A 16,932-nucleotide genomic window follows, 5' to 3' on the forward strand; every position below is an offset into this window, starting at 1 on the left:
CGTTTTTGAATTATTCTATTCATAGACAGACAGAACGATAAATAGATATAATTATAAAAATGTGTTTTTTGGACTCATGAAGATCTGAAACGTGGAGACTAATCAAAAGCCTTGCTGAACTTTATTTTTGTGGTTTTCTAGCGTGGGTTATTGTTATTATTTAATTATGAAGACAAAAAAGACCACAAAAAATATGTAGGTGCACCCTGTTCTTCGCAGGAATAATTATGCAAGAACTTCCAAAATAATTATGATTCCAAAATAATTATGCAAGAACCTTGTGTACAACCTTGTTGTTGCTGCCAACAAACGGGACCTTGAGCGGTTTGCATGCTGACTTGCCATTCTGTGAGCATGTCTTTTGGGTTTCCCTAGCATTTGTTTTAAAATTTATGCTATCTAAGCATCTGCGGTTTACGCATATTGAAGAGGGTCGAAGGCACCATGGACATCTAAAGAAATGGCTAATTTTATGATTTTAGAATCTTCTATTTTTTTTTTTTCTAGTAGTTGGAGAATTGCGCCGTTCATTGAACGGAACTCCTTGAAACTGAAATTATTTGGGTGTTGAAGTCGATTAGTTTGAAAATGTTGGTTAATTTATAAAGCAAGGCATTCCCCAAGTTTTTATCTAGGATTGGGAGAAAGAAAATTGGCCCAGAGCACTTTATGTCGGTGATTACTTTTTCTGTTTTATGGAAGACAGCAATGACCCCTTATTAAAGGACTGTGGTGGATTGAGATGAGCGAGGATAGAACCTGGGACCTTGTGGTTAGCAGTCCAGTAACATGACCATGACACAAAAGAAATTGCTTGGGTAGCGTAGCAGTTAATTGGCTGATAAGCTATTCCCTACAGGAAGATAGCAAATGACGGAGTCGGTGGCATCTGTACGACTGGTGGCATCTGGCATTCCTGAGACTTTTTCTCATATAATCTTCAATAAAGATCTTATCCCCTTTCAACCACATAAAATTGAGGATTTTGGGTAAATTCGGGAATAACTGTTGAACAATTGATATTAAATATCGATTGATTATGATTTGATCATTAATCACTTGAATGGAAAATCAGAGAACAAAGATAACTCTATATAAAAATTTTTTTTTTCACTGTATAATTTTTTTCTGTTGTAGATTTAAATTAGTTCAATTTAGTGAAATTAACTTTACATAGCATTCCTCTTTGTCTCTAAAACCGATGTAAAATGTTTTAAGCCATGTTTGGATATTAAACAAGGGCTATTTTGAGACTAAACTCATGTTTCTTGAGCAAAGGATAAAGGATATGAACGGCATTCTGACTGTGTACGCACTAGCCAAATTTTCACGTTTCAAAAATGGAGACCGTTCCATATATAACAGCAAAGTGCACCAAGTTTCACATACGTGATTGGTATTTGGTGGAATTAGGACTCAGACCCAACTCTTTTATCCTTAATTAATCTTGACTTTAACGACAGATCATTGTGTTCAGTAAAATTCATTTAAAAACTAAAGAAATAAAAACAAATTAAGAACCTTTTAGAAATGATTTTGATTGAACGTAAAGCAAAGTGAAATATAAACAAAACAACAACAACAAAATGAAGATATAAGCAACAAATTGCAGTTTATTTCTTTTAAAGAGCGTAGCACGATAATCTCTTACACTTTATAAACAATACATATACATTTTCTTAACTGAAATAAAGCTTAATATTGATCACATTTTATTTCCTTAAGCAAATACATGTAGGTTAAATTACCCGTAATTCGTGCAATATATACATTTAAAACAATACATAGCTTATACATTATTTACATTAAATACAATAAATGCCGTTGACTTTTCATTGATTCTCTGATTTTAAAAAAAACTGTTGGGAGAAATTAATTTAAAATAAACGTTTGAAAGAAATCGTTTGGTTAGTTTTTTAATGTCTTGCATATTTAATATTCTGAGATCGTTTGAGAATAATTTAATTTTTGGATGTGTAAAAGCAATTCACAGAAATGACTTTAAAATATGTTTCGATGAATAGGGAAAATATCTTAAAACATTGCATTTCAGTATGAATTAAAACTTAATCGTAACTATTTACTTAAAAATCTCATCAAGCACTAACTAATGTAGAATATTTCTAATTATGGAATTACAGGAATGAATTGCTTTTTAAATTTATTCTATTCTTGCCATCATTTCCTTTTAACTTAATTTATTTATTGAATAAATTATTCCTTTCTCTAATATTTTACTTAATTATCTTTTAATTTTCCTTCATAAACTTAATTTTTGTTTCTTATACTTTGATAATTGTAAAAATTAAACGAATTGCCAATTAGAGTTTTGCATGGTACTTGTATATTAACCGTATTACCAGCGATTTACCACCAAACAAGCAAACAAATAAAAAAAATACTACAAATATGTTTATTGGAACCATCTATCAATTCCCGAAGACATCATTTGTTTATTAATTACTTACACTAAAGATATGCAGTTAAGCCTAAAATTCGCCAGTGGCTTGCCATTAAACCTAAAACTCGCCAATGGAATGTTATTAAGCCTACATTTGCCAATGGCATGCAGTTAAGCCTAAAATTCGCCACTGGCATGCGGTTAAATCAAGAATTTTCACTTAATATGTGGTTAATATACAAGTACGTATCGCACTGTAGTAGAAAAAGATTGTTTTGAAGAGACTGCAATAAATTATGACCATTAACTTTAAAAATTTAACTTTACAATATCATCCCGTTTCGATTACAATTTAATCAATCCAGAAGCATAAATATCTCTTCTTCCCGTTTGGCCAATAGCATCTTGTTAACGGTGTACATATACATACACACACTCTTCTCTCCCAATGAAGATTGGCCAATGAAACTGTTCGCATTATAAGCTCTGAAAAACAGTTCCTTCTTATTATCCACGTGGTCATGTATGGCCTCGGCCACTGTGGTAACTTCTTTCTTATTTCTAAAATCCGGCGTATAGAACAAGATCGCACCTCCTGTAGCCAACTTGAGGCTTGTTGGACGAGTAGACCTGGTGGTACACTTGGCTTTGATAATGGGCACGATGCCACTGAAGACGAGTTCCTTCGCTTTTGCCCACGCCACGTCAATTTCTGTCATGGTGCTGCCGGGATCGGGGTGTGCGTCGTCGCAGAGCATCATCCACACACCGATGTTGTATGGATCAAAGGGGAATTCCTTTGGACTGCAACAGTGCAGCCACTTTCTGTTTGTCACCAGTGACGGATGTCCTTCGTTGTGGCACATAGACATGGTCGGTAACTTGTCCTTGCGAACACCTAAAGAGAAGCGTAAAAATTAGTAATTCTGGTCATTGCAGAGTAGAGTTTTATTTCGAATTACAAACTTCAATTTAAAGTGCCTGACTAGGTTGGAAATATGAATTTTGATGAAAATTCGCTCTTTATTTTTTGCAGTTTTAAAAAATAGCTCTACTTTTCTGTTTCCAATGATATCTTTATTTAGTCTCTCTGTCAATTAGAAGCAAAGTTACAGCAAACTACTAACATGTAAGAAAGTGATGCTTATTTAAATAATGTATAAAAATGAATTTTTGTTTGTTCATACTATATGCGCTGCTGTACCGTTCATTCGATTGCGATGAAACTTTACCAATTTATTGCTTGCACTTGCGCAAAGGTTCTAGAAATAGTACAATAATTATATCTAATAAAAAAAAATGAATGTTTTTATTTTATGCGCTGCCGATAGTGATATCGATAAAACTTTGCCAACTTATTGCTTTGAACCAAGAAAATCCATATTTTTCACATGGCCAGTTGCAAGTTGGGTGTTTATGAGTCTGAAAGGCAAGGAATTTGTTTTTTTCTGAAGACGAAAAAACAAAAAAAATTTTACCCCTGAGGTATACTTGAAAAATGAAGTAAAAAACAAAGAACAAATTTATTTTCTCCTTTATTTATCATTCAATTTCATCGAATGTATTCATTGTCGACAAGAAAATAAATATAATTTTTTCTATCATTCTGATTAAATATCATAAAATAGCTATTTCAAATTTCAAACGATATATCCAAAATTATTTCTTCTGCGGCAGCAATGCGCCGGCTACCAGCTAGTTAGCAATAAAAAACCTTTAAATGTATTTTCTGAAGAACGAGTTTCTATATAATTCTACTGTACGACTATCGTCATATCTAAAAAAATAATCAAGATATCTAAATGAAATTTATAATTAGTTAATGCTATGCAAAATTAGTTATGTTATACAGAATGTAATGAACTATGGACGTGACGTTGAATGATCTAGAAGTGGATTTATGACTGTTTATTGTAAATAATGTTGAAAAAGTTCCAAAATTTCATAGATAATTTCATATATTACAAAAACTTGTTGCACTTATTTTTGAATATAATTCTTAGGTAATAGTTAGTTACATTCCAAGGTATGTTACACATGTAATGTTACAAAGAGAAATAAAAGAAAAAAAATGTAACATTTTTTTTTCTCTAGAACAATCTTAGTTTTTGTAAATATATGCTAAAATTAATATCAAAATATGCTTTATTTTCAAAAACTACATATATATTTAAATAATTTTACTTTTATTCACCATTTCAACCTTATATTAATAAAAAATCATTGTATAAATATTAAATAATTCGTTCCTATGAAAAATCTCCACCAAACGTAATCGGATATCTTAAGAAACGTTAGACGCTCATTAATTCGACATGGCACGTACCTAGTAGTCCGTTGTTCTGGGAGAAAAATATAAGAAGGAAAACCAGTCACTGCATGCGGATGTCAGTGACCTTGATAGCATGTAAACAACAAAATTTTAAATTATATTTTGCAACTAGACTTCTTAACCAATAGTAACCAATTAGTTCATCCAGAATATTAGTTTATCTAATTGTCAAGTCATTAATATGGAATACATTTACTTAAAATCTGGTTTTTGATAAGGCTGAAAATATATATTTAATGGAATCAATTAAATGCCTGTATAATTTTTTTTCCTTGGAAATATAAACATTTCTTAATACTTTACTACTTAGAATAGAATTCTGAACTTAGAATGACATTCACTTTTATTTTTTCACAAATTAACGGAAAGTTTCTTTTCTTTCCGACGTAATTCACGAGTTAAAGCTTTAAAAGATGATTCATATCTCCTATTACCTAGTATATTTCAATGAATAATTTTTCTGGAAAAAGTAGTTCATTTCGTAATTAATGTATTTATTAAATTTTATTACATGGAAAATTTTTTGAATGAAGAACAGTAAACATTAACGCCAAAAGTATAGATTATGATCTCATAAAATTGAAAAATATTATGATAAAGAGAGGACATTGGAAGAACAAACGATAAAACAATTTGAAAATCTAACACTTTTTTAAATCATAAATGTAATATCCTTTTCCTTTTAAAATATCTGTATTCACTGTTTAAGTTATTTTTTGTACATTGCTGTATCGCTTATGTAAAACTGAAATAATTTTTTAATGCTTATAGCCCAGAATTCATCTGAATCTTCTTATGTCATAGAACCTGACATAAGAAGATTCAGATGACATGACAAAGATACATGAAAACTTTATTTTCTTATTTTTTTATAGCAAGTGACTACGATGAAGAACCATTTTTTTTCATAGATGTTTTATAATCTTTTTTATGCAAAGATTAGAAAAAAAAAGATTAGATCAAAATAAAAAAAATATGACAATTTTCGAATATTTTTCAAAAAATTATTTTCGAGCGTAGTCACACATCGTAAATAAACTTTTCAAAGATTTTTAAACTTCTTATGAAATGAACTTAAAAAGTAATTTTTATACCAAAAGATACATTTAAAAAAATGATAAACTAATGTTAGATATACTGAATAGTTTAACTAAGTAATGGTAATATTTCACGAATGAATAAATTTAGGAAGTTTGTTGCAAGAAATGAAGGATGCGTGAAAAATATAAAACAGGATTTATCAATGCAAAGCAGCTTGCGCTCATACATTATTCAGTAGAATTTACAGCGGTTAAAAGGTAAGATCTGAAAAATAATAAAAGCGTATCCTAAGAAAATACAGTAATTGGAAAATTCATGCTGTCTCTCAAGGTTGCTTTTCATAGAATGTAGCAATAATTTGTTGTTTTAAAGCAAATCACAATTTTAAGCAATGTTTCACATTTTTAGATGTAAACGATATTTTTTCCTGTCAATATTTAAAGAAAATATTAATATTTTTTATAAAATTGATTTTGATTTGGATATATCATTATGATAAATGGGTTTCCATCAAGCAAGCTATAGTCAGACGATTTTATGCTGAAGTTTTTGGATATATGCCATTTTTTTATTCACTTCAGATATTTGTTTGTGCTTAGTCAATATATTTAAACACTAATAATTTTCTAAATTTTAAAACATATTTTTGCTTATTTTTTGATATTTGGAAGGAATAATATGCTCAAATTTTTTATGACACCTAACAATATAATAAAAGAATTACGATAGCATTTTTCTTATCCATATTAGCATTTTAATGAAAATAAATCCAATTCACTTGAATTAAAAGCATAAATTGTATATTATTTTTACAAACCTTCATATTCCTTATGTAGAAAACGATACTTTTTTTCAAGTTGATTAATTTTAATTTCAATGTTATTTGTGATTGTTTAGTTTAATTAGAAGAGAATAAACATCAAATTTTAGGGGATGACAGAATTTTTAAATTTAAAAATATTTTGCTGAGGAAACCATTAAGACGAAGTCACACAGAGTATTTAATTGAAAATTTTAACGACTATTAATCCATTTGAATCAATGGTAGCCAAAGATGGCTGGTAAGAAATATTTTTATAAAATATACTTCGAAAATTTATTAAAATAAGAGCAAAATTGTGCGGAAGCAAAATTGGCTTCATGAAAAACTGATATTTTGAATAGTAAAATACTGTGAAAATATTTTTAATGCAATAGAATTCTTTTCAAAAAAAGGCGTTAGAATTTTTATTAATCTTTAACAAAAATTCAATTAAAATTTTGAAAACTCCTTCCTTAGAGAATACCAAGAGGTAATTAACTGCTTGACAAATTTGAAAGTTCTTTGTCTAGGAATCTGATTTGCTGAGCGTTTTTATCAATACCTTCTATAAATTCTTTATATGATAATTTAATGTTTGTAATTAAATTAGTAATTTAAATATATAAATAAAGTTAAAGCCACAAATCTTTAAGAAGCATAAGGGAAAAGTCTCTATTTTAAGCATTTCGAATTAAAAGTTTTGGAAAATGATGTAAATAAAATGAAAAAGTAGCAAAGTTATTTTTATATGATCTAATTAATTAGATTTGTTTTATTTTTATTAAGATGCAATTTGCAACAAATTTCATATTCACTTCCTATAATTTGAAAATTTTTAAACGTATTTTAAACGTATTATTGACAATGCATTATTTTAATATTTTTTTAATTGCATTTTGATTGCGTTTAGTGACGTCATCTTTTAAGGAATCGTTGAGAATATGATTTAAAGATTCCATAATTTTTTATAATTAGTAATAAATCAAATACTAAAGTAAAATAATAATTAAAAAATACTACTTTTTATACTAATAAAAATCTAGTTTTGGAACTGTTTTTATTATTTTTTACTCTTTTCTCAATAATTCACATTCACTAAAGCAATAAAACTTCGCACATATTTTGGAAAGCATTAAAATTCCATTTCTTAAATACTTCTCAGAAATAATATTTATTAATAATTCAATTTTTATTATTTTCAATAATTATTTTATAAGCATTCTATTTTATTACATTCCAAAGATGTATGCAATTTCTAGGAACATATACAAAAATTCTGCATGTTTAAAGACTTAACAATAAAATTTATAAAGTATACTACTTCTAAAATAACTATTTACTAATATTTTTATTTACCTTGTTTTATAATAGGTAAACGAAAAAAAAATGAATACTGTTAATCTTTTTCCTTTAATAGCAAATTTTATAAGAGCTTTAAACTTCTAACTACTAAAAAAACCTCATACATCCTATATCGTTTGATTTTATATTGTAATTGAGTTATCACCGATTTCAACTTTTAATTAATTTTAAATAATCAGTAAATGATTGATTTTAAATAATAATTAGATATTAAATAGTTAGTAAATGATTAAAATTATAGACTAATTTTATTTTTGATTTAAAGGAAGCAAAATTAAACCTTTAACCATAAAATAAAATAAAAAATTATAATTTCGAACGAATTAATGTACATTTTCGAATCACTTTAAAATTGAATTCTATACAATTTAATATATATTAATAAATCAGTTTCAATTCAAAAATTATACTCAAAATTAAGTTTTTCAAATGCTTTACTGCATTCCTTATGCATATCTTACTTATTTTCTCTCAATTAAGTTTTAAAAAAATGAGTATTCCTAATATTTTTTGCAGTTTTTAATGGAAGAGAATCTTGCCTAATCTTACAATATTCCAAAAATAATGTTACTGTCATAATTGTCTATCTGCTGATTTTTTTACAACCATGAAATCTGCCATTTAACTTTATAAAAACGCCAAACTTCTGCCAATTGCTATCACTAATAAACATAGTTGTTTTATGTTGTTTTTACAAGTGGGTGTAAAAATTTTGCCTTTTATGATATCATTTTAAAAATATTTACATCGAATAATTTTTTTTTTCAAAAATGTGAAACTTAATATCCAATTTTAAAAATAAAAATCCGATATTGAATACTCACAAAAAATTTCACACAATTTTAAGAAGCATATGTAAACAAGGAAATTTTATATTTTGTGACATTTTTTTGCAAGAATAATACTGATACCCTTATTACCTAGCGATACAATTTTGCACCTGTTATTTCATTTCAAAAACAATGTGTTAGTTATATTTTAATTCGTCTATTTTGCACTTGCTTAAATGTGTTATTCAATTTCTCATAGCAATGTTTCGAAGCTCATTAAAACTCTTAAATAATAGACTTAAAATTTTCCACAGAATTTAGAAAGGCAAAAATTTTTGTTTTTTGTCATACCATCCTAAGAATAAAGGTGCTATCAGTTATTTATTAAAGCTTCACAATGAGAACATACCGCTGTTTGTTGTTAATCCTTATGAATGCTCACAAAGCTTTTATGTAATTTTTTTTGAAGCAAATACAAAGCTTTTTTTTATGAAGCTATTTCAAAAATAATGTTGCCATAAATGTAACCTACTCATAATATTCTGCATTTATAAAAATCGTGAAGCAATATAATGTAAACAAATGAGAAAAAAAAATGAAAAGCATTTTTTTCGTTATCGAAGGAAGATAAAATTGCTATAATAATTTTCAATAAATACATTTTTTTGTACCTGCAAAATTTATTATTCATTTCTACAAGCAACAAGACATATATCATAATTATTCTAAGAATATTTTTGTATTTCTTCAAGAATATTTTTGTAAAACGTGCCTCACAATTTTTACAAGGAAAGTAAAATTTCTAGTTTCACCACTCTAGAATAATTTTCCTGTTATATTTATAAATACAATTTTGCTCAAGTAAAATTTATTATTCTATATTATTTCCTCAAGGCAACATAATTCGTGGACATTATTAATCTTTATTAAGTTTCCATGAAGTTTCAAACAATTTTTTTAGTAGTAAGTTTTAAAGGTTTTTTTAAACTTGTTAATTGAAGTTTTTTCAAGAAAGATATAATAATTTATCAATCTATTTAGTTCTGTAAAATTTACTGTTTATTATACAAAGAAATAAAGTTCAGATCATCATTAATCTTAATAAAATTGTCCAAAATTCTTATTCATATAACAGTTCGACGCAATTTTTAGAAACAAATACGAAATTCCGTTTTTTACTATATCATTCCAAAAAAAATATATTGGTATTATAATTTTTGTCTAAATTTATTTTACATCTTTAAAGTTTTCTTTCTAATTTCAGAAAACGGCTTGATGTATTTTTTAAGGGCGTTTAATGAATTATGGAATGGAATAAATTCCTCAATGGAATAATAAATAATAATAAATGGAATAATATTCCTCAAACTTCGCGCACATTTTGCAGGTAAAAAACATTTTGCCTTCTGATACCTTCCAAAGACCAACGAACTAACATAATAATCTAACAACAATATTTTGCGCCTAAAAATTTACTATTTAGTTCCCCAAAATATTGCATTAGTAATTTTAATGAATCTTGCCACAACATTTAGGCAGTTTTCAGTTCCTTTGAAATTTTGCCTTGCGTTTATTCCATTTCGCAATCAACATAACTATCAAACCATATTATTTTGAATTAGAAAAATTTACTATTTGATTTCGCAAAACACAACTCATTAGCGATGATAATGAATTTTCTAAAATTTTTCGTTAAATTTTGTATTTAATTAATTGCATAAATTCGACCTTTCATCATATCATTCCAAGAAACATGTTGCCGAAATAATTATCTACCAAAACTATTTTGCAACTGTGAAATTAATTTTTCAGTTTCGTAAAATAGTTTTTACATAACTCATTATTAGCTTTAATAAACATTCTTAAAATTTTTCAGTAGTTTTTATTTTTAAATGTAAATATTCTGCCTACTCTTGTATTATTGTCTCGCATAAGAATAAAATATATTAACCACATTACTTTCTAAAAAAATTATTTCATTTGTAAAATTTACTATTCGATTCCACAAAAAACTGCTTATTAGTACACTTACTGAATATATCACAAATGTTTTGACAACTTTTGGAGGTAAATACAAAGAAAAAAAACCCCTTTCGTTATACTATATCAAAAACCAATCCATAAGCTTTTGCATCTGTAAAATTAATTTTTCAGTTTCATAAAACAATTTTACACAATTCATTATTCGCTTTAGTAACCATTGTATTACCATTCGCCTACCATTCTATTACTAAACCACATAAGAAAGAAATACATATCCGCATAATTCTAAAGATATTATTTTTCATTTGTAAATTTACTATTCGATTCCACAAAAGCATTGTTTTATTAGCACGTTTAAATGAATATTACTCAAATGTTTTGGCAATTTTAAAAAGAAAATACAACAAAAGCAACATTTTTTTTAATGCTATACCAAGAACCAATCTATAAGTTTTTGTAACTGTAAAAGTTATCGTTTAGTTTCACAAAGCAACATACAGAAACATTTTCACTGACTTTAAAAACATACGTTACCGTACCTCACGTGCAGTGACGGCCGTGCTTCCGTTACAGTTTGCGCTTTAAAAACCCGACACTCGCACACATCATTGGTCGCTCCGGCGGAGATGATTGTAGCCTCATTTGAGCGAAAAACAGCTCACCAATGAGTTGATTACCTGCAACAGTTAACACCAAGAAAGTGCTGGTACCTGTCGCAATTCAATTTCTTCCGTTGCAGACTCATTTTTTCTTTTCCCTTGACCTTAGCGAATTCTGGTTTTTTTTCCTGGTCTGGGCCTCATCAAATGTAGGTCGGGGCAAAAAGCAAATAAAACCAATGTGTGTCCCGGATAGAAAACAAGTTGTGAAAAAGAATGCCGTTCATCGTCAGTTCGTACAGTGGTTTATGAAGTGCGCGCCGAAAACTCGCGCTTCTGAAGAGTTGTTTTTGAAACAGTGGCGTTGCTACCTGTCCGCCATTCCACAATGACAGCTCCATTTTTTATTCATGCTTGTTCCAGAGCACTTTGCTTGATTTTCTTTTGTTTTTTATAAATTAGAAATATCTTGTAAACAATCATTCTTTGCTATCAATATTATATCATGATATTTCTAAATCTAAATTAAATCCTAGTTAATTTCCTAAATTTTATTTTAATTTCATCCTTCTTCACTTAATTCTAAATGTCTTCGTATTTTCTGTTTGTTCCAATTCTTGTTTGTTCCAATTATTGCTATAAAAGCTCTGTGAAAATGCTTAAATAAGCGGTTCTCAAGCCCTTTAGTTAAGGGGATAAAATATAAACAAATTCTTTTAAAAGAACCTATAATCGACACATGTAAAAAAATCCCTATCAGAATCTTATGGTATATAATGCCCGGAGAAAACTATTTCGTTCTCTTGACGCTTTTTTCTCTTTCGCTCTTGTGTCGCGCTGTCGATTGAAATTAATTAGGATTTGATTTACAGATATCATTACATATATAAACTTTTGTACGTTTTTCAGATAATTTCACTTTTTTATGAATATGAAAAGCTTTCCAAAAATTACAGATGAGAGAATATAAAACTCGCGCTTCTGAAGAGTTGTTTTGAAAAAGTGGCATTGCTACCTGTCCACCATTTCACAATGCTAACACTTTTTAATATTTATTTCAGTGCACTTTGCTTGTTTCTATCACAGAAATATCTTGTAAACGACAGCTCTTTGCTGTTAATATTAGTTACTTTTTAATGCTTTTTTGTACGTTTTTTTAGCCTATAGATAATTTTATTTTTTCTTTGAGTATGAAAAGTACAACAAAAACGCCTGACGAGATATTATAAAACTCGCGCTCCCGAAAAGTTGCTTTGAAGTAGTGGCGTTGTTACCTTTCGCCACTTTACAATGCCAGCTCCTTTTATTAAATATTTATTTCAGAGTACTTTGATTGTTTTTTGATAAATTAGAAATATCTTGAATTAGAATTAGAAATATCTTAGAAAATCTCTGTTTTGTAGTTCTTAAACTATATAAAGCAATCCGCTCATTTAAGATTTTTGGAGTTATTTTAATGACGCAGTTAATAAATAGTAATTCGAAAATAATTGAAAATTTCATTTTGTTTATAACCTTTAAATAAAAAATGAAAATAATAAAATAAAAATGAAAATTATTTCTCAGTTCAGGGACAAAGTAATAAATTTATTTATTTAACCTCAAGATATTGAACAAAACATTTGATAAATTTTTGAATTAAGCATTTTTGCTTTATGATTTTTTTCAAGCCCCCTCCCCCTCATATTTCTTGCAATTTTCAATATACTTTTAATTTTTAATTGGTAGTTTCTGTTTCATAGGTGTTTCTAAATTTATTTTATACAAAAATTTAAAAATACAATCATTAATTTATAACTAATTTCAAAAATTCATCTCCATTTAATCAAAATTTTATGATTTATATTTATAATATATTTATTTTTTTTGGGTGGATTCATTGGTTAAGAAAGCTGGCAATGTGTTCGAATAAAGTACTTTTTTTTATCTGTTTGATAGAAAATTGAGCGCAGATGTAGTAAAAAGTACCAAAGGCACATGCCAAGCTTATTGCTTTTTGATGGATTAGATTTGCTCATATAAGCAAACAGACGATAGGACAAAAAGGATTTTTCAAATTCAAGAATATCTGATATAATAAATAAAAATTTCGATGCTTTTAACCCTTTGCTCTCGGATCATGACTTTTAGCACCATTAATAAAAGTGCACCATTTTGACGTTTTTTAAAAAAATTATTTTTCAATTTAGATTGTTAAAAACGCCTACAGAATGACAAAACAAAGCAGATTAATTTTTTAAAGGAATTCGACTTAAGACGATTGAGCATATTTATTTTTCGGAGAAATAAACAAATCTTTGCATTAGGTGAATAATTATGCACCAAATTATTTTTCCGTAGTCAAAGGGTTAATAACTACACTTTTTTATAATACGCTATAATTTTAATTTGAAAAAAAAATCCACTAAAAATAAGCCTTAGATCTTCTTGGATAAAAATACTATCAGATTAGTTCTTATTTCTTAAGAAATATACTAAATAAAACAGAAGAAATCTTACTTGTTTTAAAGTGTATTGGAAATAACTAATAAGATAAATCCTTCATTAAACGGACGAAACAGCCTTTTAAACTCGACTTCTTCAAAAGAACTGCGCCAAAATACTACATACATCCGAAACAAAGTTTCACCATACACAATTCAGTCGTTAGAGCAATTATATTTCGTTCCATCCTATGGATGTACCATAGCGAGGATGGGATTGCAAAATTTTTAATGATCAGGTTTTGCAACTTCAAATGGTCTCTGTATTAACTTTGTACCTTTGAGGAAAATATCATCATGTAAGTCTAATAACAAAAATTAAAAATAATAAAAAAAGAAACTGAAATAGCAACAAATGGCAGAGTTCATTCCTTGATTGAACAATATAATATTTTTTTAATATGGAATTCAACTTGCCGCAATGGATGGGAAAGTGTAGAACTCTTGAATTAAAAAAAAAAGAAGCTATGTCTGTCTAATAATAGGGGGAAATGAATTTGCTATGTTTGAGGAAGTGATGACTATTTTTGTAGCGTAAATTATTTTTTTAATCGATTTATGTTCTGAAACGCTCAATGCACCTTCAACATATTGAGAAGTGAATCGTTTTGATGGTGGTTCGCAATTATTCAAGAGTTAAATTCTTTTTGCAGGTTGGAATTGTATTTTCAATTTTATTGAATTTTCTCAGAGTTCTAAAAATACTGCAATCTAAGAAATGAAACTTTTATTTTTATTTGAACATCAGGTAATCATTTAGATATATATCTTCAGTTGTTGTTCATATATAACTTTGCTTTATAATTTATTCACAGAGTGTAGGTCCAGATTTAAAATAAAATTTAATCTTAACGGCTTAATAATCTAGCTTTCTTAATAATTAATCTTAGATTTCTTAAATAATTTCTATCTTAATCTTAAGCTGTCTGCTTTTTATGATAAAGTTCTGTCAAGAAATCTTAAAGTAGATTATATTTTTTTTTAAAAATGAAATTTTATAAGATATTTACTGGATATATAATAAAAATGTTCTACTTTATTTCTCATAATATCAGCTGTAAGTTTATAAAACTAATTTCTTGCGTTAAGAAATAATTAGTTATTATTTTTTCCCATTTTATTAATAAACAAAAGTTTACTTACAATCATGCGTTTTCTGCAACTGATTAATTAATTTTTGTAAACAAACAATATTTACACAAATAGAAAATAAAATACTGAAATTGAAATGAAAAGATTGAATTTCCTTAGAATTCCAACAAATGAAACCTAAATTTTTATTTAAACATCAGACGATAATTCATATATATATCTTCAGTTGTTATTCATTTATAACTTTAAATTATTTGCAGAATGCAGGTTCAGATTTAAAATAGCATGTAATTATAGCTATGTTCGCAAATAATTTCTATCTTAATTTTAAGCTGTTTTTTTATGAAAAGTTATGTCATGAAATCTTGAAAATGAATTGTGCTCAAAGGAGTTGAATTTTTAAAAGATAGTTGCTGGATATCAAAAAGAAATGTTCTGTTTTATTGTTCATAATATCAGCTGTAAATTTATAAAACTCACGTCTGTGTTAGGAAAAAATTGGTTATTTATTTCCTTTTTATAATAAACAAGTAGAAGTTTAGTTACAGTATTGCAAACAGAAGTTACAGTCATTAGTTACAGTCAAGTGATGAAATTTTTATTTAAACATCATATATATCTTCATTTGTTGTTTATACAAAACTTTGTTTTATATTTTATTTACAGAATGTAGGTCCAGATTTAAAATAATATTTAATTTTTCCAAAATTCGTAAATAATTTCTATTTTAATTTTAAACTGTATGTTTTTTATGAAAAAGTTGTGTCAGGAAATTAAGAAAGGTAGATTATGCTTAAAGGAATTGAATTTTTAAAAGATATTGGCTGATACCAAATAAAAATATTAATCTGCTTTATTTCTGCATAATATCAGCTGTAAGTTTATAAAACTCATTTCTTGTATTAAGAAATAATTAGTTATTTTTTATTATTATTAAACAAGTAAAAGTTTGGCTACAGTCATGTGTTTTGTCAGACTGATTCAATAAACTTTGTAAACAAATATTTACACAAATTGAATACAAAATATGAAAAATCTAATATTTATTTTTGCATTGTCTCATGAAAGCCATAAAAGATTAAAAAAGATTCGAATCTTTAGTCCCAAAAATTATGGAATAATAATCTTTTAGTCTTGATTCGCCTGTCTTGACTTCATTGGGCTAAATTGCATTGGCCGCCACAATTGGGTAACAATTTCTTTTTTATCACGTAATTTACAAAAAGAATGTTTTAACTACAAAATATTATTATGCTTAAAATAACACTCCACGTTTTGAAAAAAAGCAGACGCATTCATTATTAATAAACTGAAAAAAATCTAATATTTATTTTAGTTTAATCATAAGGAAACTATTAAAAATAGTCAGACTGATTATATCATAATCTTACTATTCTGTTGCACATGATTATATATGAGAAAAGCATTGATAGAAAATTGTGTTTAAAGCAAGTTTTGAAAAGAAATATTATTTTATTAAATAAAAATTGTACCATATCAAAATTGGTATAACTGAAAAGTTAATGCTTATGAATTTTAAAATGGATCAAAAATGTTTTATTGATGATCATATGCTCAGAAGTTATTAAAGAAAGTATTAAAATTTCGATTAATTTTTAATCAAAAATCTAATAAAATTAGAAGCACAATTTACTTGGGAAACACTACACAAAAAGTAATTGTTTGAAATATTTGGTAGCGTTAAATCAAACAATCTATCCTATAAAAAGTTTTCAACAATCTTTGAAACATGATGAAATTTAGAGATCGTAAAATTTATTGTATCTATATGCATAGATAGATACTATAAACTATATCATATTAAAATAATAAATTATTCGTTGAATTAAATTTTGTCATGAAGTATTTAATTCAGCTCAAATATTATCAACTAAATGAATAGTAAATAATTTATACTTAATTCCTTCGAATTTAAATTGCTCTTATGTTTAAAATTAAAATTTAGTTCCAATTACAATAACATTATGGTTTCATAAGTGATAACTTAAGTCAAACGAGGAATAATTATAGATTTATCTATTAAATTTATTCTCAAATTCAATATTG

General features: G+C 27.0%; 2 protein-coding genes across 8 annotated transcripts in view; one reads left to right on the forward strand and one right to left on the reverse strand.

The window, feature by feature from the left end:
- LOC129983575 (uncharacterized) overlaps positions 1-16,932 on the forward strand; it is a 146,092-nt gene that overhangs the window by 14,696 nt on the left and 114,464 nt on the right. The window lies entirely within an intron of this gene.
- LOC129983574 (uncharacterized) overlaps positions 1,608-16,932 on the reverse strand; it is a 62,233-nt gene continuing 46,908 nt past the window's right edge. Inside the window, exons 1-2 of one of the 3 annotated variants that reach the window (XM_056093101.1) lie at positions 13,790-13,893; positions 1,608-3,299 (exon numbers count right to left, since the gene is read on the reverse strand). In XM_056093101.1, coding sequence (XP_055949076.1) covers positions 2,758-3,273 — 516 coding nt within the window. In that variant the 5' untranslated portion in view covers positions 3,274-3,299; positions 13,790-13,893 and the 3' untranslated portion in view covers positions 1,608-2,757. Of the gene's footprint in view, positions 3,300-11,230; positions 11,529-13,789; positions 13,894-16,932 lie in introns of those variants that run through there. The other 2 variants (XM_056093100.1, XM_056093102.1) reach the window with 2 other exon arrangements.

This window comes from Argiope bruennichi, chromosome 9 (assembly GCF_947563725.1).
Source record: "Argiope bruennichi chromosome 9, qqArgBrue1.1, whole genome shotgun sequence".
NCBI classification, from domain to species: domain Eukaryota; kingdom Metazoa; phylum Arthropoda; class Arachnida; order Araneae; family Araneidae; genus Argiope; species Argiope bruennichi.